At 34.8% G+C, this 23,592-nt stretch overlaps 5 protein-coding genes and 1 long non-coding RNA gene across 8 annotated transcripts; 3 read left to right on the top strand and 3 right to left on the bottom strand.

Moving 5' to 3' along the window:
• Positions 1-114: 114 nt before the first annotated feature.
• LOC129570051 (pancreas transcription factor 1 subunit alpha) lies at positions 115-5,140 on the top strand. The gene is made up of 3 exons (XM_055449424.1): positions 115-475; positions 948-1,249; positions 4,576-5,140. Exons 1-3 carry the CDS (start codon positions 312-314, stop codon positions 4,731-4,733), a joined length of 624 nt encoding a protein of 207 aa, XP_055305399.1. The 5' UTR covers positions 115-311; the 3' UTR covers positions 4,734-5,140.
• A 1,117-nt stretch (positions 5,141-6,257) lies between these two features.
• LOC129570049 (uncharacterized) lies at positions 6,258-12,478 on the top strand. Of its 2 annotated transcripts, none has more exons than XM_055449422.1 (9): positions 6,258-6,392; positions 6,525-7,844; positions 7,960-8,054; positions 10,014-10,107; positions 10,179-10,682; positions 10,805-11,023; positions 11,182-11,265; positions 11,392-11,825; positions 11,926-12,478. In XM_055449422.1, exons 3-9 carry the CDS (start codon positions 7,986-7,988, stop codon positions 12,058-12,060), a joined length of 1,539 nt encoding a protein of 512 aa, XP_055305397.1. In that variant the 5' UTR covers positions 6,258-6,392; positions 6,525-7,844; positions 7,960-7,985; the 3' UTR covers positions 12,061-12,478. The 2 variants fall into 2 exon arrangements, with proteins under 2 accessions (XP_055305397.1, XP_055305395.1); XM_055449420.1 differs by having other exon boundaries at positions 6,525-6,867; positions 7,132-8,054; positions 11,926-12,459.
• Positions 12,479-12,654: 176 nt separating this feature from the next.
• Positions 12,655-13,435, bottom strand: LOC129570050 (enhancer of split mgamma protein-like). The gene has a single exon (XM_055449423.1). The coding sequence runs from the start codon at positions 13,277-13,279 to the stop codon at positions 12,695-12,697; it is 585 nt and encodes a 194-aa protein (XP_055305398.1). The 5' UTR covers positions 13,280-13,435; the 3' UTR covers positions 12,655-12,694.
• Positions 13,436-15,248: 1,813 nt separating this feature from the next.
• Positions 15,249-15,715, top strand: LOC129570048 (uncharacterized). Its single transcript, XR_008688088.1, has 3 exons — positions 15,249-15,358; positions 15,432-15,582; positions 15,652-15,715. It is a non-coding gene; the product is annotated as an uncharacterized LOC129570048 (long non-coding RNA).
• Positions 15,716-16,022: 307 nt separating this feature from the next.
• LOC129570047 (zinc finger protein 510-like) lies at positions 16,023-17,738 on the bottom strand. The gene is made up of 4 exons (XM_055449419.1): positions 17,253-17,738; positions 16,726-17,182; positions 16,379-16,659; positions 16,023-16,305 (listed from the first exon to the last, which is right to left on the bottom strand). The coding sequence occupies exons 1-4, from the start codon at positions 17,604-17,606 to the stop codon at positions 16,192-16,194; spliced, it is 1,206 nt and encodes a 401-aa protein (XP_055305394.1). The 5' UTR covers positions 17,607-17,738; the 3' UTR covers positions 16,023-16,191.
• A 457-nt stretch (positions 17,739-18,195) lies between these two features.
• Positions 18,196-22,967, bottom strand: LOC129570045 (sodium-dependent nutrient amino acid transporter 1). 2 transcript variants are annotated; one of them, XM_055449418.1, is made up of 9 exons: positions 22,864-22,967; positions 22,271-22,654; positions 21,182-21,548; positions 20,932-21,097; positions 20,547-20,817; positions 20,229-20,332; positions 19,207-19,396; positions 18,949-19,125; positions 18,196-18,858 (listed from the first exon to the last, which is right to left on the bottom strand). In XM_055449418.1, the coding sequence occupies exons 2-9, from the start codon at positions 22,349-22,351 to the stop codon at positions 18,316-18,318; spliced, it is 1,899 nt and encodes a 632-aa protein (XP_055305393.1). In that variant the 5' UTR covers positions 22,352-22,654; positions 22,864-22,967; the 3' UTR covers positions 18,196-18,315. The 2 variants fall into 2 exon arrangements, with proteins under 2 accessions (XP_055305393.1, XP_055305392.1); XM_055449417.1 differs by lacking the exon at positions 20,229-20,332 and adding an exon at positions 19,780-19,883.
• Positions 22,968-23,592: the final 625 nt, after the last annotated feature.

The raw sequence follows: 23,592 nt of genomic DNA, 5'->3' as shown, positions 1-23,592 counted from the left end.
CCACGCCTCCCGTTTTCCTCGACAATCTCCATATAACTACCACATATCGACTCTTTCAATTTGGTCTCCTACGAGTTGGGGTGCGATTTTCCAGATAAACCGAAAAAACCACATTCCACTCATTTTTGTGACCATTCATGTAGTAATCGGCTGTCTCTCAAAGGTTAAACAACATTCTTATAGTACAATTTACTGTTAAATTCCAAAAAAACATGTGCTAAGAATGGTCATCAGAGAATAAAGGACAGAGAGCAATCAGAAAAAAAACGATTTGTTATCATAGACTCAATACATATCAGATAACAAAAGAAATGTTTTCGATCGATGCGTTTGAGTTTGAAAGTTTGGCAAATCGACACTTGTTTGACTATCCATCGGCATCGACGAATGACTTATTTTTGTGCAATGATAACTCATCCGATAGTGATCTGTATAGCTCGTACAATAGTGACCAAGAAAATAATCTAGATAAACTGTGAGTAAATTCCGTTAAATTTTGATTTGTTAACGAATGAAGTAAAACATTTTGTGGCAAGTGGAATTTTATATTGTTATCACTTTCACTTGGAATTTTCATCAAATCTCCCATATGCTTGATAAAATGTAATCATTACGAGCCGAGAGTGTTATCAGAACACGTGTGCCCCAAAAAAGATTGTTTACCAATTTAATTTTAGGTTTGATATTTTTGTAAAATCAGTCATTTTCTTTTTGTCGGGGGATATTTTCCATAACCATTCTTCTAGTCATTTTATTTCTTTTTCTCAAGACTATCAAGCAAATGGGAAAAAGTCATAACAATATTCAATCCAAAGTGAATCTTCTGAAAAATGCTGATTCACACCTAAAAAGTGATTGATTTGCCATCAATTCCGTCGATGTTGGTTTCTTTGTTGTTGTTGAGAAATGACCAGCGAGAGAATTTAATGTACAAATAACATTTCTAGGCCAACAAAATCACGTCGTTCACACAATCTACAGTCGCAACAGCGTCAAGCAGCCAACTTACGTGAACGCCGTCGGATGCAGAATATAAACGAAGCATTTGAGGGACTACGCGCCCATATACCAACATTGCCGTATGAAAAGAAATTGAGTAAAGTCGATATCTTGAAATTAGCAATCAGCTACATCAGTTTTCTGGGCGAAATGGTGAGAAAAGACAAGAATGGCAACACATCAAGCCTGATCGGTGTTCAAAAGCAGATTGTTAAAGTGCCACCCAAAAAGACGATTCTACGTTGTCGAAGTGAGTATCGAATGTTGTTATTGTTGCTGGTAAATTCTTCTAGTGTGTGCCATACACAAACGCTTAATCAAAACATTAAACAAGTGAAACGTGTGTGAAAATTGTTCAAGACTTCAAAAGAGTGTAATGCCGCTAATTGATGACACATGCCATACCGACGGTTTCCCATGATGACACACGTCATAATAAAAGAAATCTGGCCAATTCACACAAACATCGCGTCAATATCAATACCAACGAGCCATTAGCCACAAGAACTAGTTCAAAGATGTTCTAATTTTCAGAAATTTAATTGTTTTTTTTTTTCGTCTAATGGCTTAAAAATGGTCGTAAAATGTTTGATTCGAAACAGAATTGCGGTCGATAAAATGGAAAAAGACATTAGTCGACCCAACATTTGAAACATTTAGCGGATAATTATTTATCGGAAATACATGATTACAAACTGCATCGAAACCGTTGCCATTTGGGGTCGAACGATAATATTCTACAGTTTGTTTTGCTCGCAATCTAATGCATTCAATAGACACAGCGAGTAAAAAAATGATTATTCGTTATTATTTATTAATGATTGTATTGCAGTTTCCGTGGTTTACAAAGTGTTTATGGGGTTGATAGCAGTGCACACGTGCACTAACTGTAAAAAAGACAAACGGGAACAATAATAACAATAGCCTCGAACAATATTGACTCAAGTGGAAACAATATCAATACACAAAAATAACAAAAAATACTTTCCCCTTTAAGTGTCGGCGATTCAAACGAAACGTAAAGTTGCCTTTAACGCGATCTGTCCGATGACGACGAAAAACATATTGTTTTGATCTCAATTAATGGGAAAAAGACACGATAATTCAGTTTCACAAGATATTCCGTCATCGTGTTTAATCACATTCGATACATTTTTTTTTTGCTTTGAACAAATTTATGACTTAAATTGCGTAGGTGAGAGATTAGAATAGAAACGAAATAGTTGAATATCATTGAATCGATTGTAGACCCCAAAGATAGGAATTTCTTTTCAACAAATACATCACTCATTCATATGATACAACTATTAGTCGGCAATCTAATTCTGTATCATTATTGAATATCATGAAGCAATTTCGAGGGCTAGATAATAATAGATTTGAACTGTTTCAATATGGTTGCTATTATGCTCTTCATTAAAAGGGGAAATCAATCGGAACCCTCACTTTTGTCTGTAGTCTGGACTAAAAAAAAAAACAAAATAATTTACCATTGGTACATTCAAAGTTATATATTTCTTTGCTAATGTCGCCGAAGCGGTGGTTGTGCGAAGTGCCTATAATAATGTATAACACGTATTTCAATATTATAATGTGAAATAAATTGAGGAAGTATTGACTACTCTTTCATTATTGATACCGGAACTTTAAAATATTTAATATTCAAATGTTAAAAATCGATACATTCGCTTCCAAAATTAATAATTCAATGTTTCTCGTTTGTTTTGTCGTTCTTTTTCGAATATATGTAGAACATTCGAATGAGCTCAAATCTAATACGACTTCTTTTTCTATCCAAATGTGACGTTGACAATCAAAATTTAAAATTCAACGAAATATTCGAATCATACAGTATTTGCGCAGAGAAAAAAGTGCTAATCCTCGGATGAAAAGTAAATAAATTTATTTATTTCAATTCTTTTAAGACCAGATTAGATGGCTTAAACATATATATGCAATGCAATTTCTAGTTTAAATGTAAAGTGAGTGCAATGAGCAGAAAATAAAGTACTTATCATTCGCACAGTATTAAAATCCGATGTATTTTCCACTGGATGTTCACTTCGGGTCCGTGCTCTCCCTGTGTTTTAGTATTCCGTGGCATTAACTATGTGATGAGTTGAGTGCCAAAATTCAAACCCCATTCAATTAGATCGTGTAAACATGAAATGGGAATAATTGCACACAAAACATATTTATGTGCTACCCTCATGTTAATGTGCTCAAACTGAATCAATTGCAAACAAATTATATTTGTTGTGCGAACATCCCTTTGGCATTTTTCTTCTCTGTTTCACATTTACTACGCAGGAATCGCGTGACTGAGACTAAATATCTTATTTTCTGCCACCGAAGCGGCAAAGCGATGTTTTTATTGTTTGTTGAAGAGCATTAAGAACAAAGCAAAACACAACGAAATTACGAAAACACAAATGGGTTTCTGAATGCATTCCAAAATTGTAGCAAAACACAAAATATTTGGGCCATTCACGTTTGCATGCTGCCGTGTTAATTTTATTTACTCGCTATAAACATTAAACGTTGCGTCGGTGTGGGTTTTTGTGGCGCAAGCAAAACGGACCACCGATGATTCTGAGCGGTAGCAAAAAGGCGAAGAGACTGCAAAAATGAATAATATGAGAATTTTTTAAATTGGATTTGAGTTTCTTTTATGGTAAATTTACCAAAAATAGATTCTTTATAAATTCTTCATGATAATAATCTTATCGATATAACAATCTTAAATGGGCTGAATTGAAAATTCCTTCCATAGTTTGAATTTGACAACACTATTTTCAACCTATTTTGTGGTTTTTTAGCTGAAAAATTGTAAATCATTGAAGTGTAATTTCATTGATGCGCACTTGCGCCTCTTGAAAACATCCATTTTCGGTGATTTGTGGTTGAAGATTCACCATAAACAATTGCACCGTATTAAACCTTAGCTGAAAATGTAGACTGCATGTCATCGGCGATGTCGGAACCCATCGATCTAATACCATATACCATACTTGCTATAGCCGAACATCTGGAGTACCATAGCAAATTTCACATGTTCAAGCAACAAATAATTACATAGGCGCGATAGAGGGAAACATTTATAAGAGTCGAATTTGAAGGGCAGGATTAGCCGATTCGCTGCGAACGTAGAAAATACACGTTGATTTGGTGTAGCGTGCAATTGTGGGGTCCTTCTTGCGTCCTACCGTATTAATGTGCTTCGCATTTGAATGAGATTATAAACACTAAATAATATACCTCAATAATTTTTTTTCAACGATAACAGGAAATGTTGCGTTTATTTATTTATATTTCTTTGTGATTTGTTCCATTCATGCATGAAGTTTGCGTTGAAGAGAAAGCTGAAGAAAAATTATCTTTATCGTTTCATTTCGTTTCGTATACGTATGAAAATGTTTTATATAATAACAATCAAATTGGTCCGCCGAATAAACTTGATATCGTGTTGAATGATTCAACACTCTCTTCTTGTTCGTAGAACTTTTCTCTCGAATACTTTTCTTCACTTGGATATTAATTTTAAATGTTTATTTTCGCTCATTTTTTAAACTCAAGGTAATGGGATGATTCACTCACTGTCATGGCATCGGAAAGGAGATCGAATTACTGGCTGTAAATTATTCGCGCGTATTTGGACACCAGAAGATCCCCGGGTCAAGTCAAAAATGTTTCCATCAAAGTTTGAGTTTCCAGCCGATCACACTCAGCTCTAGGAATTATCACATTGAAAACCGAAAGACTCTTGTTGCTCTTCAAGTTTGCCAAATGATTCTTCTCTACTTTCTAGTCATATATTTATATATAAAATCAAACTCTTACTTCAGTGTGTAAATTATTAGCCATTTGTGATATGGCCCAATAATCGAAAAGAAAAACTGAATATTTTGTATTTTAAATTACTTTCAACGCATCGCATCGAACGTGGAATAATTACATTTTTCAATTAATTTCCATTGATTTGATGGAGAGAGAAAAAAAAACCCGCCGTTTATGGCTATAAATTCATCGGCAGTTTTGAGTGAGTTGATGTAAAATCAATTCAATCGCTGTGTATTTATGTTGTAATTGATCACACGGAATGGCACATAATAATTTTAATTTCTGCTCGCTTATACTTACTTCACTGGTTCGTAATTTTATTATTTGTATCAAGAATCCTCATAATTAAATGTAAATAAATATTTGGTGAAAAAAAGTCATAAATCATGTTCATCATCACTGCGTTTATGTTTTATTTGTCGGGTAAGTGTTATGAATAACTGAAAATGCAATGAATAACAAATATAAGAAACGATTGTAAAACTGATTACATGAAATGAGATCAAAATAAGCGAAGCAAACGTGTTTGCATTATCAGATGCTAACCAATGCGAATTCCAAGTATTTACAAGCAAAATTAAAAAGTGATTATCACTCTTAACTCAGGTATATATGTGCGAACTTGAATTTTTTTTATGGTTTAAATGCACCAATAAATTTCGCAGCAGAAACAAGACGAAGTGGTATGACTCTATGTTCGTTCGAAAGCGGAGATAGGAAGAGATGCAATTTTGCAGTTGGACGCACATTCTGAAAATTCCATGGTTCAGTTCAATATTATGTAAGAAAAAAAAAATTATAGAACGAAAATGATTGCTCGTATATAGACTCGGGTTCGGCCGCATAGTCTATAGCGGAATAGTCGACGTAAAACGATTTATTTCTAATGCACGAAATCACAAAAACTAGAACATCATTTCAATCTTCGACCATAATTAAGAGATTAGAAAAAAATACGCCGCGAAAAAAAAATGTTTATTGCTATTCGTTTGTTCATCTCGTCGATTTGCGGTTTTGATTTCGAGCAGCGTTACTTTAGACAACGATAGGTTAACTTATAAGACTCTCTCGTCCAAGAAATGCATTCTTGGATCATGGATCATGAGCTATTTTTACACAGTACGAATCGATGAACCTGTTGACCAACCGGTTTCAATGCTTTGAACAATGTTCTATCGACCTGTTGTCCCACTTTTACGTTTACTCATCCCCATCGAATTTGATACCACTTGTTACTATTTGATATGACTCAAATGTTCTTATCGCTGCGATAACAAATCGACGCCAGCCCATCTGATTTGATCGTTGACAGACGAGATAAACAATTTATTTTCGAACTAAATTTTCTTTCATTTTTTCTACATGAAACCAAAACAAAATTGTGTACAATCGATATAAAGCGGACGAATGTTCATACGTATTGTCTGTACTGAACGACCTAAAGTGGTTCAATTAATTGTTGTCGATTCAGTATACGTAGGTATGTCTGACACACTCGAAAAAGTTGTTCGTGAAATGCATAATGTTTGCGATCAAACGTCATGTTATTTACGGTATGTAGTCTATACGATGGTTTGGTTTGCATTCGGTGGAAGTATGCTCAAGAATGTTGTGAGTGCGATATGCCTCGATTGAGCAGCTTTGTTCTCAATACATAATAATATCTGTCAAACTTATTCATATAGCAAATTACTGGCGTTCGCTGAATTACAATGACTGTTGAAGTTTTTAAAACCAAAACGAAAGACAGACAGAAAGAAGGGAGGAAGGAAAAAAACAAAATCTGACTCTTGTGCGATCGATGAAATTGGAAGCAGAAAAAAAAACAACAATAACTGTTCTATTATAATCTTTTGAACACAACAATTCATATTTTGGCTCATTACAAGGTGTGCACCGACTGTACTTCGAGTTGGTGCAAGTCGAAGAACTCACTTGTACAGTAGAACAAAAAAAAATTAAAAGAAAAAATAATGGAAGAGAATTCGATTTGAAACTATGAAAAAAAAACTCATGCGAGAAAAAGTGGTAAAAGTTATTGGTTTCGTCTATAGATCAAACATAAATTGGCCGTGTCAACGTTACTAAAAATCCAGTGGACGTTTTTTTGTTGTCATTTTCCATTTTTCTATTTTTAATAGGCTTTTCATCGTAAATCTTTTATCAAAGGCTTTCAGTTTCAGCCTTTCGATGCAATATTATACACCGTGTATGCAGACAGTGGAATACAAATACGTCATATGTGAAAGAGACACAATGACACAAATTTCTCTTTGTTTTCTATTTCTTTAGGAACACAACGGAACAGCCGAATATAATTTCAAGAAGAATCCAACAGTTTTGGTATTTTGAAAGTTGATGACTTCGATGGGTATTCTCACAATTCATTCACCACCAAATGGGCGTCATATTAATGGCTAACCGTTTGATAACTGCGCTGATATGTCTTGATTAAGTCATTGTGATTCTAATACGAAACATATAAATTTGTCATAAATCACACGGTTTTTTTTGGATTCATTATTGATGAATGAATATTTCTTTACCTGCTGAATATGAAATTCACTGATTTTCTTTCTTTGCTGTTGACAATGTGTCGAAACGAAAGAAGCAAATGCACCGAAAAGAAATTCCGGACAAATTTCGATTTTGGAGAAATCATAATTAGGCCAATTGACCAATTTTAATGATATACTTTAATCAAGTGCTACACTACCGACTGCCGCATTGTGTGTATGCGTGTGTGATTTGAATATCTAACGAGATGAAAGCAAAACCTAAAATGATTTAAAACCTTGGCACACTCGATATTAAACCGTTTTCATTTTGTATTTTGTTGCGTGATAAAAAGAATGTACCGAATATCATATTATCTCATTCAAACGTGTGGACTGTGAATGTGGCGCTTAGTGTTTTTTCTCATATTCATATTGCAGCAAGCAACAGAAGAACGTAACGCAAAGAAGAAAATAGACGCGCTTTCGAGTTTTTGTGTGCCGGAATTGGTATTCTTTTCTCTTCTGCTTTGCTTACACTTACTTTTTTCTGCTTATGGTTTTTCGGTTCGCGTGGCCGATCATCGACTTCAAGACTCTCAACATACATTACATCGTTGAACAGATACTCTTCGCTTAGTCAGTCGACTGATGAACGTTAAACACTTCAATCGTGGAAATCTGATCGCGAGTCGCTCAACGTCAAAATATTCAAACAAGGTGAATTTAGTTATTCAGTTTTTTTTTCTCCTTTCAAAGTGAAGATTTCGAATCGTGTTTCGATTGAGACAAGAAAGTTGAATGTTCAATTTTAGAGTTAAACCCGCAGTAATCTACGGTCTAAATATAAAAATATGAAAAAAATAAAAACCAAAAAAATGATGAAGAATTCAAAATAATCAGTGAAAAGATTATGTTTAAAGATATACCATAACGAATTCAGTACACAAAAATGTCTTATCAAATAAACGATAAATTCGAAGAATGTTCATTTCACATCGAAAAATTCCATGAACCAAGAGAATTTATGTTCAAAAATAGCAAAGTGCAATTTAACAATTTCACCGTTAAATCATCAGTTATATGGTTACATAATGGAATTCTAAATTTTTTACCTCGCGTGTGCGTTTACTTGAAAAAAAATCTCACTTGAAAGACCGATTCGACTAAAGAACAGTATAATTGCTGAAAATGAACAACAACTTAATTAAGTCTTATAGTAATTGTTTGAGCGTTATTACGATAGTTGATTGTACTTCATTTTCTTTGATGGCGCGAGTTTTGCACCTCCTAAGCTCTATGAATTCTTCATCGGAGCTTTAAATTAGTCCAATGTGTTTTTTTTGTGCTGACTTTAGTAGAAGATTAAAATATCTCAACGCTATTTGTGGATTGCTTTTGTTGAACAAAACGAAATATGTTCTAGAAAAACGTGTTCGTTCGCATCTATCGCTTGTGCAACATCTCTCCGTTTTTTTCCAATCAGTCATATGGAAGCAGAGATCATTTTCAGAAATACACATGAGTATAATTTTATATAATCTTCGTTTAAGCATTCCCAATCGTCAGTTAGACGACGTTTGGTCTGACATTTGGTGCAAATTTAATGGAAAAAGCATTATCTCCAATTGGAATTCATCGATTGAAAATTGCGTTCCGACGTTGGCTGAAATGTTTGCACTTTCTGATGTTGATGCCATACAACCGCACATACGAGCTCTACACTCATTCACATCCATTGGCATTGATTTGGGTTACGGTTTAAATCAGTTCTATCTACGAGACCGTTATTCATCTAGACTGTTATGCAAATTGTTGCTATTATTGAATATTTACATGTATTTAATTGTGAATACTGACCTAAATAATATGTTAATGCATGGCATTCATCGTGTAGATTGCTATGGTCTGACGGTTTGAAAATCAATTTTCGAATTTCTCTTGTGTACCACCGTGAGCAAAAGATGCACACACTTCTTAGAATATATGGTGAAATGGCCAAACGAATGCCGACAATGCCGATATTAGCGATTTACCAATGCCAAAATTAGTAAATGACCCGTTATTTTCGACAAGTAGAATTCGCGCTATTGTCAATAGCTTTGAGTAAAAAAAAATGCTATAAAATCCATTTGCTGATTCCAATTTTTGATCAAAAATCTTTCTTATTCGCATTACTGTTATGCGTGAGCGTTGGTTATGAATGTCAATATTTCGAATATCAAACGTGATCCACTTATTTTCACCGAAAAAAAACTTTCAGTTTTGTTATTAAACTTTTCACGTTTTATGATCAACATCCGCATACTTTCGACTGAAATCGCAGCATGTTTCATCTTTTGTCATCTATCACTCTTCAAATAAAGAGCTTATGATAAGTGTAAAAAAAATCGAAAAAAATACGAAAACATGTGAACTGTTGGTAAACTAACGGCAAACTCTTTTATCGATTTTTTTTATGAAAGTGAAAAAACCTAACGGGAACAGAGCAAACCGAAAAGAGAGAAGAATAAATAGACAAAATCATCCATTTCGATAGTATACCATGAACGCCAATTAGTCGCCTATTGTTATAAATTTCTTTGAATTATTATAATTCTTCAGTGTTAATCGTTTGTTATAATTTAAATTCGAATCAATCATTTTTTGTTTGTTTTGCCCTCTCTAATATTTCAATAGTGTATAAATATGAAGATACCATTCGTTCTGGAATTGCTGTTCATCAGCGCGCTCATCGCGTTCGTTTCATCAAAGAATGTCAATAGACGAATAGGTAATTTGTGATTTGCATTTTCATCCATTGAGAGTGTGAGTTTAGTTTAAATGTTGTGCAACTTTTTCTAGCTCGCATCGATCCAATTCCTGAAACAACTACTCTCAAAGTAAATATTTCATCGGCCGAAAATTCCGTTCGTCAAGATGATGTCAGCCAAGATATTCAAATTGTTCAAGAATTGACTGATTCGCAAGAAGCTGTCATCGCTCCAGTTGAGGCTGATACCAATCCCAGCGCCGATGTGGTGAAACCCATTTCAGCCGAAAATAATGAAATCGAACCCAAACCAAGCACCGAAAAACCATTGAACGAAAATGATCCAAATCCAATCAACAAATTCTGCTCATGCTCATCAGCGACATGCAAGTGTTGCCGCGACTTCAACATTCCGTTTATTCCAATTCGTGGACCTGGCTGCGCTACTGTCCGTTATTTGGATAATGATCGTTTGTCGATTGGCATCAAATATGGTGACTTAGTTTTGGCTTCGCGTACGGTTGATAGCCGAAGACCAACACCTATTTGCCTTCCATTGCCCGGTGGATATAATCGTTTCTGCGGCCGCGTATATGGTACAGTACAATTGGATTCAAAAATTAAAAAAAAGAAAGAAAAAAAATTGAACAAAAAGTTTTCTAATTCTAAAATATTTCAAACCCCTTTGACTTTGACTTATTTTGTATATCTTCTAAAGGTATTTCACGACAAGATGAAAACTTCAAAGCATGTTTGGGATTGGAATTGCGAGCTGATGATGACGTTGAAGCATCACTTCGGGTGTCATGTTTCCAATTCGGACCAAAAGGCTTAGCAACAATGGAAGCAGAGCCATTGCCACCAAATATCACCGATGACGATGAAGACGAGGATGATGATGATGACGACGACGATGATCCATTGGGCATTGGCGAACGTAAGTTTATTTATTTTACTTGATATTTTAGTTTCCCATCATTCATGATTCATCAGAACAAAAACTGGTTTAGAGAGGATACTTTTCTTTGTTCGGAATTAGTTTGGAGTTTAAAAATAAATTATCATGAAAAAAAATATTTGATTTCTTTCGATTAGTTGCCGGTGGTGATGATGATGATGACGATGATGATGATTCGGAAGAAGCACCAGGCCCAGGTGGATTCGTTGGGGATGTTTTGGGTAGGTTCAAACTAAACGAAGGAAAAGATTTCGATATTCGTGTTTGTATTAACCATTTTTTTTATTCCATAAGAGACCATTTTTTGTCGAATAAATATGAAATTGCCAAATTTATCCTTCACTTAGGTGGTATCTTAGGCGGTGGCGGTGGAGGCGATGATGACGACGACGATGACTTTGGATTGACACGTCTTTTTGGTAGCGCTGGAAATTTCGTTTCGGAATTCCTCGGTGGCAACAGCAATGAAAAGAAAAAGCCAAACGAAGGTATCAATATCAACCGACGAAATGATGAAAAGCCTAAAAAGAAGCTTGAAATCGTCAAAAAGACACCGAAAAACTCGGCAAGCAAATTAAAAGCCGAAGCTGACGATCAAAATGATGCTTCAATCATGGGAACAATAGAAGAAACCATTGAAGAGTTGGCCGCCGACGATGAGGAGCAACCAACCGATAGCCCAACAGAAAAGGTTGAACCTACCGAAGCCGAACATGAGGAGAGTGATGAAGTTGACGGTGCTGATGGAGCTGATAAAGATTACGAAGAGGATGAGGATGATGTGAGTGTCATTTTCTTTTCAAATTCCATCGAAATATGCTTTTTTTGCATTCTTACTAGAGTATTACAAATGATTAACACGTATCACTTTATTTTCACAGGACTATGAAGAAGACTACAATGAAGTGAAAACTGAAAAGAACAAAGCCACAGAAGCGAAACCAGTCAAAAAGAAGAAAGCAACTAGTTCGTTTGGTTTCGGTTATTTTGGAAGATTTTTCAAAATCTTCTCTTAAACAGATAGCAATCTAGGGTTTATTGTAAAAAAAAATGTATAGTCGCATTAGATGTAAAAGAAAAACAATCGACACATGACTCCGTACTTTTAAATTTAATAATTTATTTATTTATTTATTCGAACATGTTCACTCTACTTTTATACAAACAATTAGACTGTACATAAATGTTCTTTTATAAAAACAAATCGGCAATTCGATATCAAAAAAAAAAATAATGGAAAAACTGAAATATGTTACCTAATCTGCTATGATATAATTCACATAAATGTTAAACAGATACATTTTCAAACGTTCACGACACGACTATCAATTAATAACGAGAAGAAAAAAAACAGTGCAAAATAGTTATTCATTGGAACTTTTTGTAGAGTAAAAAATTGTAACAGAAACATAATAAATAGTCAAAAAGTTAAAGTTCAATGCAAATATTTGGAAAATCGATTTTACAGGATTGAATTTCAATGGGAATGAATTCAAAGTCGGAACTTGACATTCGACAGAAACTGAAATTCACTCCAAGCACATCCAACGTAACTGAAGGATAACAAATCAAACTTAACCACTTATTATATATCTAATGGATCACAGCCTCGCCTCGAGAGAGATAAAGAAAGAGAAATTTGAATTCGATTCACCACGGCCGCCATGGATTCGAAGGGTCGTTGCTATTTCGGTGGTGGTGATTTTCACTTTTATTTTTGGATTTATTTGAACTTGAAATAATTCTAAAGGCGCTACTTTCACTGGTACGGAAGGTGGATCGAATAAATCCGGCAATTGGGATATTTTCCTTGTCTGCGTCGTCAATGTTTCGTTTGCTTTTGGATGATTTCAATGGCCGATCAAAGTACTCAACATTGGAAATCGATTTTGGTTTCATGGAATTTCGCATGGGAGTTGTCGATGTAACAGAACATTCGGACGACTTTGCACTTGTCACCGGATTATTACGCTTATGTAGAACTTGTAAATATCTCACAGTCATTTCTAAGATGTCTGCTTTTTCGAGTTTTGTTGGTCGTGTGCCTTGCGTTATAGCGACTGTGTTTTTCAGTAAAATTTCTTTGAGCGCCTCGAGTGAATCGTTAATGCGAGCTCGACGCTTCTTCTCCATTAATGGCTTTCGATTTTTCCGCAATGGGCTCAATTTGAAACCCATGTCGTCGATGTTGTTTGATTCCAAACTTTTCATCAAGTTAAATGCTTTTTCAGACATCTTTTCCAACAGTTTTTCCAGCAGCAACAACAATAACAAAACAAAAAAGGTATTCTGTATCCGATTTATACCTTGGTGTTTATGCACAAAACTAAATACTCGTATATAACTCAAATGTCTATGTACTGATTGTAACTGAGCGCATGCTCGTTGCGTGCATCCTTTTTATTAACGAATTCCGAGCCCCCACCACCACAGTTAAGTTGATCGAAGAAGTAGATATTCGCAAAGGACGAATTCAAACCGAGCCGATTCTTCGGAATCGTATTCTAAAGTGAGATGAAGTGGGAAAATTGAAGTGGCTAGACAATGGCAAATCGAATGTTGTGAAGAGTGAAATTTCAGTTAAAGTGATACAATTTGCCTCTTTTTGCCGCACTTGAAAAGGGATCGTGTAATGAGAGCGTTTTCCTTTGCACGAAGATAATGCAAACAATGAATACACGCCCCCTTTTTTTGTTGCTGAACTTGTTGACAATGGCCGTACAACGCACAAAATTCCAGTTTATACATATCTGAACCATGGCCAACAATACGGCACAAGAATGAACGAAAGAAATGAATGAGAACAGGCATTTTTTAAAATTCAAAATATGACAAATGGTATAAGATATCTACATACACGTTTATAAAATAAACCTATGATTGTGTCGAAATCATTAGAGAGAAAAAAAATCGATGATGAACATGAATGAGGTAATATCTATTTAGTTGTACTTAACGAAAAATGATTCCATTGTGTGACGATGCTGACACTCATTGTCAACTTATCTTTCTTTACATAGAGTTCATTAACCACGATATATGTAGTGCGTCTTTTTATGCGTGTGTTTATACGTTACACCGGAAGTTTCACACAAATCGATGAAGAAAGGACGATAAAGACAACGAACCTTTGGTAAAAGGATTGTTGGCTTGAAAAGGATCTTTGCATTGTCGAGTCGATTTTCAATGCAAGTGAAGAAAAGAAGCAAAAGTAGCTTCTTTCTCAGTTTTGCATATTAATTGTATGCATGATGGTTCACGCGCTCGATCTTCTTTTTTTTGAGCGGCAAAATTACGCGGCAAATATTTCGGTTGAATTTCTTTCTCAAGTAATGGAAGTGCCATTGAATCACTTTCTAGGTCAAATCCGCTCTATTTATCCCATTGTCATTTAGAGAAAAAATCGTTTTATCGGAAGAAAATAATGAAATGAATCGATAGAAAAATCTGAATAACGAAAGGAATGGAATATTTTTCATCCTATTTCCACCGAATTCCATAGAACTTCCTCTACACTCAATATAAACCTTAGAGAATACGCAAATTATCTTAATGAAGTGGAATCGTGGGATCTGAATTCATAATCATCATAACTTTAGGTTATTTGAAATAAATTACACTGTAGTAACATTTACAGTTTTTAAAATGAACGATTCTACACATAAATTTTATCAGATTTTATTAGGAGACGAATGTAGTTGAACCACATATTTCGTTTTGATAAGTTGGTGGATTGATATCAAGAACGACCCTTTTATAACTGTTCATCAGTGATGTTGGTCTCTTACGATGTTTTCGTCTTCGACAACTACAATTTTTTCATCAAAAAATATGGGTCTCTCAACACTTGAACATCGATTTTCCTACAAATTTGGTCAAAAATTGACATTTCTTCATAAAAATATCGAGCGGTTGAAAGATTGATACAAAATCACATTTATGGCATAGAAAACACACTTACAGTGACCTACTATGGTTCTATATCCACCTAATCTTTGACGTAAAATTGATTTCTAGTATCAATTTACACAAGTTTGTATGATTTTAGCGTCGAAAATTGCGATTGTTTCAAAAAAAAAGCGAATGACGCCCATAGACTTCTGTTCCATGGCTAAATCACCCCATAGAGCCCAAAATTTCTGCCATTGCTACCTTTAAACTTCTAATATGATCCCTCACGAAAATTTTGAGTACCATGGAAAAATTCCAAGCATAGGTGTTTCGGTTACGGAGCAAAAAGTTCTCGACGCATTATCGCTTGCTACTAGTATTCCATTGCCGGAGGGTGATACAACACCAATGGCTCTGAATAAGGTAATTTGAAAAAAGGGAAACTATCAATTGAACGATATAGTTTCTGATAAAATATACGATTAAATCACACTAGGAAAGTTTGTTGGTTGCATCAAGCATGTCACTGAATCGGTATCTGGATGAATGGCAGTCGAAGCCGAAGATATTGGAAAACAAGCAACGTGACATTTCTGAAGAAGAAATCACACAGTACACCGACTTGGAATTTGGATTCGAACTCAACGGTAGAAGATTTTCAATGGAAAATTTGAGGTCGCGAAATATTTTCTAATCAAATTGATCCTATTTTGCAGAGATTTCAATAAAGATATTCAAAGATTCTGAAGAATTGCTGTCACCGAAATCGCCAAGTTCGCCATTTATTTATAAACAAAAAAATATGAATCAAAAAATCCAACAGATATAGAATTTTTTTTCTCGCAAAGCTGTAGACTATCAATTTCACCATAAGTCTTTATTGCTTATAATATGTATTCGATTGGCGAGTATTCATCGTTTGAATAAAAAATCATGAGTTATACTCAAATTATAAAAAAAAAATAGTCGAAACGAACATGCCATCCATCGATTCGATTCTATTGAACAGTGTTTGATGAACACGCATGAGCTATGGTCCAACTTTTCCTTCCTATATTTTCAAAATTTCAATAAAAACAATAAAAAAATTTATAACGAAATATTTTATTCTGGATTTCTATGACGGTATAAATCTTCGGTCGAACAATAATTTTATGAATAACCATGGTGTGATTATTTTACATTTTAAAATCGATAAACCTATAAATCAAAATAATTGATGATATCCACTTCGAATGGCAGGGAGAATTGTACAGTTATTCAAACGGTAATTGGTCAATTACACAGTTTTTCCGCTTGTGCACCGATAAGCTGCTCGATTGAGAGAAGGTCCTATGACATTGGTCGCATTGGAACGGCTTCTCGCCCGTCTAAAAAATTCAACAAAAAATATGTGGGTCAATCAAATGAATCATCTAAAACAAAGACTGTACACATTCTTACGTGTAATCTCGTGTGTATTTTCAGGTAGTATCGATCGGCAAAACTTTTATCGCAGAACTGGCACGAGAATGGTCTTTCCCCAGTGTGAGTTCGCATGTGTAATCTCAATCTAGTCTTATCCAAGAAAGACGCTTGGCATACTTCACAAGTATGTGGCTTGTATCCGATATGTCGTCGAATGTGTGCATTTAAATTGATAAACAAATTGAAGGCCTTTCCACACATGTGACACACAAAGGATTTTTCATTCTGATGAATCAATTTGTGACGTCGCAAATGACCTGAAAAATTGTGTTTCACTCATATTTTCTGAAATTCATAACATTTCGACATACGCTTATACATACATTGATGTGCACATTTGTAGTGACAAATTTCGCATTCGAACGTTTGTTTTTCTTTCACCGCTCTCTTTTTGTATTTTCGTTTCTTCTTCGGCGCATTTGGATCCGCTTTTGCATCGTCTATATTGTGTGCCTCGCTTTCAATTTTCTTTGTCTGTTCCTTGTTCTGCGGTTTATTCTTTTTTCTACCTTTTGGTTTTGCTATTATTAAGGCCACCGCTTCCTTTGTTTTGACATCACTTTTATCTTCGTCGATCACTTCTTCAATTTTGGCTTCAATTTTAGTTTTGATCACTTTTTTCTCTTTAACTCCCTTTTTATTCTTGGTCTCAGATTCACACATAAAATCGCTGTCCCTACTGTTATCATCGTCAAATTGATAAGAATCATCGCTGTGCGATAGATTTCGATCATCAACCGACTCCGAAGCTTCACATTTCCTCAACATTTCTGAAAAAATCTAAATTCATTGCATTAGTTTCGCCATCGGCGTACTTTGTGTACATTGCGCACACAATTCCACAACATACCGATTCGGGTGGTTCGAGTAATGGTTCTGCTTCTTCGACAAATGATGTTGGGTTCAATGTTAAGACATTTTTCTGTTTTTCGTATACATGAATGAGTTCGAGCGAGCTTTGAATATCAAGGCTTAGAGCGTTGGAACACAAGTAATCAATTATTTCAGAGTCCAACCCCACAATAAACTTATTGACAATGAATTGGTCATTATGTGCTCCGAAGCAGCATGTTTTGGCCAGTTTTTTGATTCGAAGTAACCACTGCTCAGGCGACTCATTCGGCTCTTTTATTGCTCTGAAGAAATCCTTACGAAATGGAATCGTTTTGGTCAAAATTTTCACGTTTTTCGGTTTCGCGCCCATTGTATTATTTTCCCTATCGTTGATGATTCAAAAATTTATGCTTAAAACATTCTACCACTTAATTCATTTCATAAAAAAGCAAATCACACAAAATTTTACGCGTACAAACAAATAATACTGACAGAAACAATGTGACGTTTCGTCTGACATTTGACAGTCGGCGCATTAGACAATTCATACATGAGGGGAAATTGTTTGAAAACGTTACATTTGAAATGGTTCAACTAAATTTGACAGAAACGACAACGAGGCACCGTTAAAAATGAGTCACTTTGCATGTTATGTATAATGATGGGTAATGTGATATTTAAGGAAACGTTCAACGAAGGGATTTAAATTATAGCTTACGGAGTCAAACAAAAAAACTTATTCAAATTCTACCTTTTTTATTCAAGACGTAAATACTACATCATGTTTTGTTCACGAGATCGATGCTCATTTCAAACAAGTTTTTTTCACACGGATTGAAACGCTTGAATATCAATTAACCGGAAATGAACAATATGTTTGGCGAATGATTGTTTTTCCCAAAACCATTTTTCTCTGTTCGTTTCAAGCTCAAAGCAGGTAAAATGACAATAATCAACAATTTATTTGCATGCTCAGTAATATGTTTTATTGAATGAAAAAGAGTGGCTAAAAATTATATTATATATTTGTCTTTGTTGGTTATTTGGTTAAAGGTTCATCACATCTAGATATTTTCCGTTTAATATCGCCCAAGGGCTAAGTTAAATGCTCTAACTAATCTTGAGTGCCCCGATGCTTTTGCATTATTTCTGCTTCTTTGTTTGACTTCTTCGTGATATTTTAGCCATTCATTGCGATCATTTTGTTTGCGCGGACCCCATAAATTAGTGCTATGAAAAATATCGACAATAGCCTTTGAGGCTGGCAACGGACTCCTTGCAAAACGGTAGATAAACCAAATCGGTAGTTGAATCATTGCAAACAAAAAGATACCCCATCCGATAACGATGTACTTGGTTGGATATTCGTGTCCCGCATACTTCAACGGTTCCATTGTGATGCTTGAATGAATGTATACGATTGACATGAGGACTGGTGCCAAGAAGAACCAACATAAACGCCAGTAGAACGTCACACGACGCTTCGTCATAAATTCAATGTCAATGCACAAGTTTTCCAAACCATAGAAATAGAAAATCGCGATAATTTCAAAAATTCCAAGCACGAAAAGTGGCAAAGTTCCGCCAAAATTGTCTACCAACACTGTCATCCATTGACCGCCCTGGTGAAAATAAAGAGAACAATCAAACGAATAGATGTTATTAAAGAAATTGAATCGTAAGCAATCGTTAGAATTGTTTTTGTTACGCACCGGTGTGAGGTACACAAGGCCAGAGAAGAATCCAAGTACTGATGTAACAGCGGCTACACGGCCATATTTTAAACTTGGGAATTGATCGCACAGCACAGTCACCACAACGTTTTGCAAAGCTACCACTGAACCAATGCCCAAGACGAACAACATGAAGAAGAATAGTACAGCAAACGCCTGTCAAATAGGAACGAATGAAAAATTGATCGAAATACTTCTTTGATGGCGAAATTGTGCTGCTAAAAGTGGTCCAACTACCTGCGGAAGATATTCAAACTTGCTAATTGCGTCCGGATAGCTGATGAACGCTAGACCCGTTCCACTCTGGACTACTTTGGTTATATCATCAATATTCATATTATGTGCTAGGTTACCCAAAATACCAAATATCGTAATGCCGGCTATCATGGATGTACATGTGTCTAATGATGTAACGATCAATACATCTCTAGAATCGTAGTAAGAAAACGGATTGAATGATTAATAAAACCACAGCGATATGAAATTTGGACTGTTAGTTAAATTAGAGTATTGTCAAATACAGTGTATTTCTGTAATGATATGATTATAGTTAAGTTATACCCTTTTAGTTATTTACATGCATTTGTTTTAGTTTCATGTAGAATGGAGTAATTAAATATATATATAATTCTTTTCTTTGTTAGTGAGAATACCAATTATGAAAAATTATGAAAGGGTCATAGGTTCGTTTTAGTGTATTTAGTCACACAAAATAAATTTAATAATTATTAGAAATTAAGTGGAAAAATACCGTAAGACTACGCGTTGTTCAAATGATTGTATGTACAATATGAGGAATTCAACACTTACCGATATGTCTTATGATTAAATTGATTATACGATGAGAACATACAAATTGTTCCCGATCCTAGTGATAGAGAAAAAAAGCACTGGTTGACCGCAGCAAGCCAGATCTACGAATTTACGATTTTTTTTCATAATCATTTCACACGTCATATTTTGGAAGAGAAAAAACTGTTTTTAAGCTTATTTACAAAGAGAAAAACAAACAATAAACACACAAAGAGACAAAAATGCACGCAAATTCGTCCGATTTTTTATTTTATCTACATGAGTGGATGTTGCATTTTTTGTTGAGAGTCTTGACATAAAAAAACACAAAGTGATTAGTGTCAACGATAACAGGCCAACTTGACAGGGGTTTGTTTTGCGATGCATACAAATGAACAATGATAAAAAAATGTTGATTCGGTTGTCTGATGATCAGACACACTGTTCAATGTAGTTATGATACTCACCTATTTATACTATGGTGAAAGTTATTATATGATGATAGCACAACAAGGGGACACAAACCAATCGATAATGAATAGAATGCTTGTTGAATGGCTGCACTCCAAACCTGTAAGCCGCGTTTAAATATGATGGTTTTTTTTATCGAATTTCGAGAAAAAAAATGGATGGAATCTGTAGGAGTTTTTAGTTTTCTTTCAAAAATACGATGCAAAATATATGGATTCAAGCAAGGATTGGTGAGGTTTTGTTTTCGGGGGTTACAATATAATCAAAGACACACAAGTTTAATACATAGGAATCAATGTCAAATGATGGCTTACCTTGGGATTTGTCAGTTCATGCCATTTTGGTGTTAAAAAGAAGAGAATACCTTTTGATGCGCCCTCAAGTGTGACTGAACGGATTAAAAGCGCTAGCATTATGACGTAGGGGAACAAGGCAAGGAAATACGAGCATTTGCCAGAGCTTTTAACGCCTCGCGAAATGATCAAGAATACAATCACCCATGCGCCAAGCAGGCATAATGCCAAACGCCAACTTGGAATCCCGATTCCATCCGAAATGTCCATCTTTTGATTTAAAACCTCTTTTCTGAAAATCGGAAATTACATTATGATTGAACAATGGCAGAGATCTAAATGATTTGGAATCCATGAAAATTTTCGAAAAAAGTCATGGACAAAATGCAAATCAAGCCAAACTTACAGGAAATACATTTCAGAGCTACTTGTTACTTCAGTGTTATTCGCAAGAAACTGTGTATTATCTTTCGAAATGGAATCAACACAGCCAGGTCCCCACTCCGGAAGGCATACGGACCATGGCAATTTTGATGAAAATGACGCGAAGAAATAGTCCACGGTCAATGCAACTAAATTTTTTGAAATTTTTAAATTAAAATAGCATGTGAACTAATTTAGCAGCGCAATTAGCGGTTTACATTCATCGAACGAACCTAACGACGAGTAATAGGTGATGACACAAATCGAAGTGATAATTTGACCCACTCCAACACCTCGAAACGCTGGATTGACTTCCCACACTTTAATCGAGCTTTGACTGGTGAACTGTCCCAAAAATGTTTCCAAGTAATACATGGGCTTTCCAATGATAAACAAAACGATCACATATGGAATGAGGAATGCACCTCCTCCATTTTCATATGCAGTGAATGGGAATCGCCATATATTGCCCAAGCCGACGGATGTTTGGATACATGACATCAAAAATTCCGTTTTGTTTGACCATGTCGGACGCTCTTTCTGGTTTGCGACGTCAATGCCAGACTCAAGTGCTATCTTGCTTGTGTTGAATTTTACCGTCTGAAAATATGAAAAAGTGTTTTCAAAACAATAGTATTTCTATAAACCGTATGTTATCAACCACCGAGTTTATTGTGGACGTAATTTTATTTCTGTGACAAAAGCAATAATTTGTGCAAATACGATGATACTATCTATGTCTCAAATACGATATAATCTCTGTGCAAACAATTTAAAATTGGTCGTCCGATGCGACGTCAACGTGTTTGCGACAGATCTAAAGCTCACTGCAACAGATGCGATTTATTGCAGGTGGCACGATAATTTCAGCTTGCAATTTGCATTCAGCGATGGAAAGTTAATCACTTAATCAATCATCATTTCAATGCTGAGGATTTGGGAGGCTTGTTTATGTATCTATTATATTTGCTTCTGAGAAAAGTTACAGTTTTCTGCATCGTAATTCTAAAAGCATGTGTGTATGAGTAAAAGACCTCATTTGAATCCCGGTATTTTCAATTGAAGACGCATTTTACAAGCGTGACGAGCGTGGTTTTTCGAAAGAGACAATAAAACATAAATTGACATTGGTAACAATAGATAATATTAAATGACAATTCCTCTTTAGATAAGTTGCAAATCTCGAAGTGAATAAATTTTTATCTGTTACTTTTTTACTTTTTTTGTAAACGATATCGTTCGAAATATTCCATTATTTGCATAGATTAAGTTCAAAAAACACACTTCAATAAGCCAACCTTAAACACATAACATTTACTTACTTTTTCATCCTTGCATGGCTCGTGCACAAATCCACCATTTATATTCCCCTTATTTGCCTTCTTCATTTTATCTGCCATCATTCAAAACTGCATAAAATTATTTCTCACTTATTCTCTCACTTTTTAACCATCAATACAATTGGATTAAACTTTCAAAACACCAAGAAACGGCGAGCTGCACCCAATTAATTTTGTCTTTGTAAAATTTATGAAATGTTTCTATTTGAAGATCTTTTTGAAAATCTCATATGAAACATGTATGAGCTTTCAAAAAAGAATATTTCCGTAGTAATGCCACATTGGTATTAGATATTCAAAGAATCGAACTCAATCTATAACTTTTCAATTTTTCCCGGTCTTCTTTTCTCACAAAAATCAAACAATCTGAAAATATTTGGAAAAATAATTTAGTAATCTGTTGAAGTTTTTAAGAAAGAGTGAAATAGACAGAGAAAAATATGATTATTCTGAAATTCATTCTATTTTCATTTGGTTGATGCCTAAGCCAAATAGATCGATGTGAAATTTCAAAATATGATTGACGATCAAAATAAAATGGATCATTTTGAAATGAATGTAAAATTTGCACAAACTTTTAATTTATATTCTGATTTGGTTTCGGATCCCAGAGGATGAGCTCTGTTCGAGTTGAATCTCAGTCGCAGACTGATCGTTGCAGGTGAGCTGTTATTAAAATAGTTAAAATCCAGTTATGGAAGATCATTATCTTTATTTGAAACACAAGCATTCGAAATTACAACCGATTGACGATCTGTCTTATCTGTTGACGCTCTTGTGTTCTACGTCTGGATTTATTGGGAACTTTGCATTCTCTGCTCTCACAATTTGAAGTAGGCAAACTGTCAGAAGTAGTACGGCAAAATAACAAATTGCCGAAGTAATTTTTTCATTGGAGGTAAAATGTTGAATTACCATCAATGTTTTTATTCGGTAGGTAAATTTGAATTCAGTGGAAAAAAGCCGCTAACAGGGCATTTGAAGAGTGATAAAACACACCAAACACGTATAATCAGTGAGAAATAAATCTTTTTGATTGTTTTTATTAAATTTTCGTCAAAGGTGTTGCAGCAGTGAACAGTGAATTGAATCTAAATTCCAAATGGCACAAAACATTGAATTCTTAACAACAATCATCTCGAATCATCTTTGCAACACGAAAAAAAGGCTTTTTGAATTTTTTGTTTAGCCTTCTTCGGCTATTAAACGATACGATTTGCAACGATTTCTGATTTTGTTTTCATTTTTTGACAATCGGTTGTCATCACACTGAATGTTTCATGCACAATCGTGTTTCCGCACAC

Source organism: Sitodiplosis mosellana, unplaced genomic scaffold (genome assembly GCF_009176505.1).
Source record: "Sitodiplosis mosellana isolate CC-2019 unplaced genomic scaffold, AAFC_SMos_1.0 Smas_scaffold_47, whole genome shotgun sequence".
NCBI lineage: Eukaryota > Metazoa > Arthropoda > Insecta > Diptera > Cecidomyiidae > Sitodiplosis > Sitodiplosis mosellana.
Note: the sequence above shows the minus strand (reverse complement) of the source record. Positions and strands in the feature narration are given on the sequence as shown.

Coding starts and splice junctions, on each gene's coding strand:
- LOC129570047 (XM_055449419.1), bottom strand. CDS start 17,606: ATGGGCGCGAAACCGAAAAACGTGAAAATTTTGACCAAAACGATTCCA. Junction 16,660..16,725: donor CTACAAATGTGCACATCAAT/GTATGTATAAGC, acceptor ACAATTTTTCAG/GTCATTTGCGACGTCACAAA. Junction 16,306..16,378: donor AAATACACACGAGATTACAC/GTAAGAATGTGT, acceptor TGAATTTTTTAG/ACGGGCGAGAAGCCGTTCCA.
- LOC129570050 (XM_055449423.1), bottom strand. CDS start 13,279: ATGTCTGAAAAAGCATTTAACTTGATGAAAAGTTTGGAATCAAACAAC.
- LOC129570051 (XM_055449424.1), top strand. CDS start 312: ATGTTTTCGATCGATGCGTTTGAGTTTGAAAGTTTGGCAAATCGACAC. Junction 476..947: donor GAAAATAATCTAGATAAACT/GTGAGTAAATTC, acceptor TAACATTTCTAG/GCCAACAAAATCACGTCGTT. Junction 1,250..4,575: donor GACGATTCTACGTTGTCGAA/GTGAGTATCGAA, acceptor TTTAAACTCAAG/GTAATGGGATGATTCACTCA.
- LOC129570045 (XM_055449418.1), bottom strand. CDS start 22,351: ATGATGGCAGATAAAATGAAGAAGGCAAATAAGGGGAATATAAATGGT. Junction 20,333..20,546: donor ATGAACTGACAAATCCCAAG/GTAAGCCATCAT, acceptor CGCGGCTTACAG/GTTTGGAGTGCAGCCATTCA. Junction 19,397..20,228: donor TTTCACCATAGTATAAATAG/GTGAGTATCATA, acceptor CTACGATTCTAG/AGATGTATTGATCGTTACAT.
- LOC129570049 (XM_055449422.1), top strand. CDS start 7,986: ATGAACGTTAAACACTTCAATCGTGGAAATCTGATCGCGAGTCGCTCA. Junction 10,683..10,804: donor TTTCTGCGGCCGCGTATATG/GTACAGTACAAT, acceptor TATCTTCTAAAG/GTATTTCACGACAAGATGAA. Junction 11,266..11,391: donor ATTCGTTGGGGATGTTTTGG/GTAGGTTCAAAC, acceptor TCCTTCACTTAG/GTGGTATCTTAGGCGGTGGC.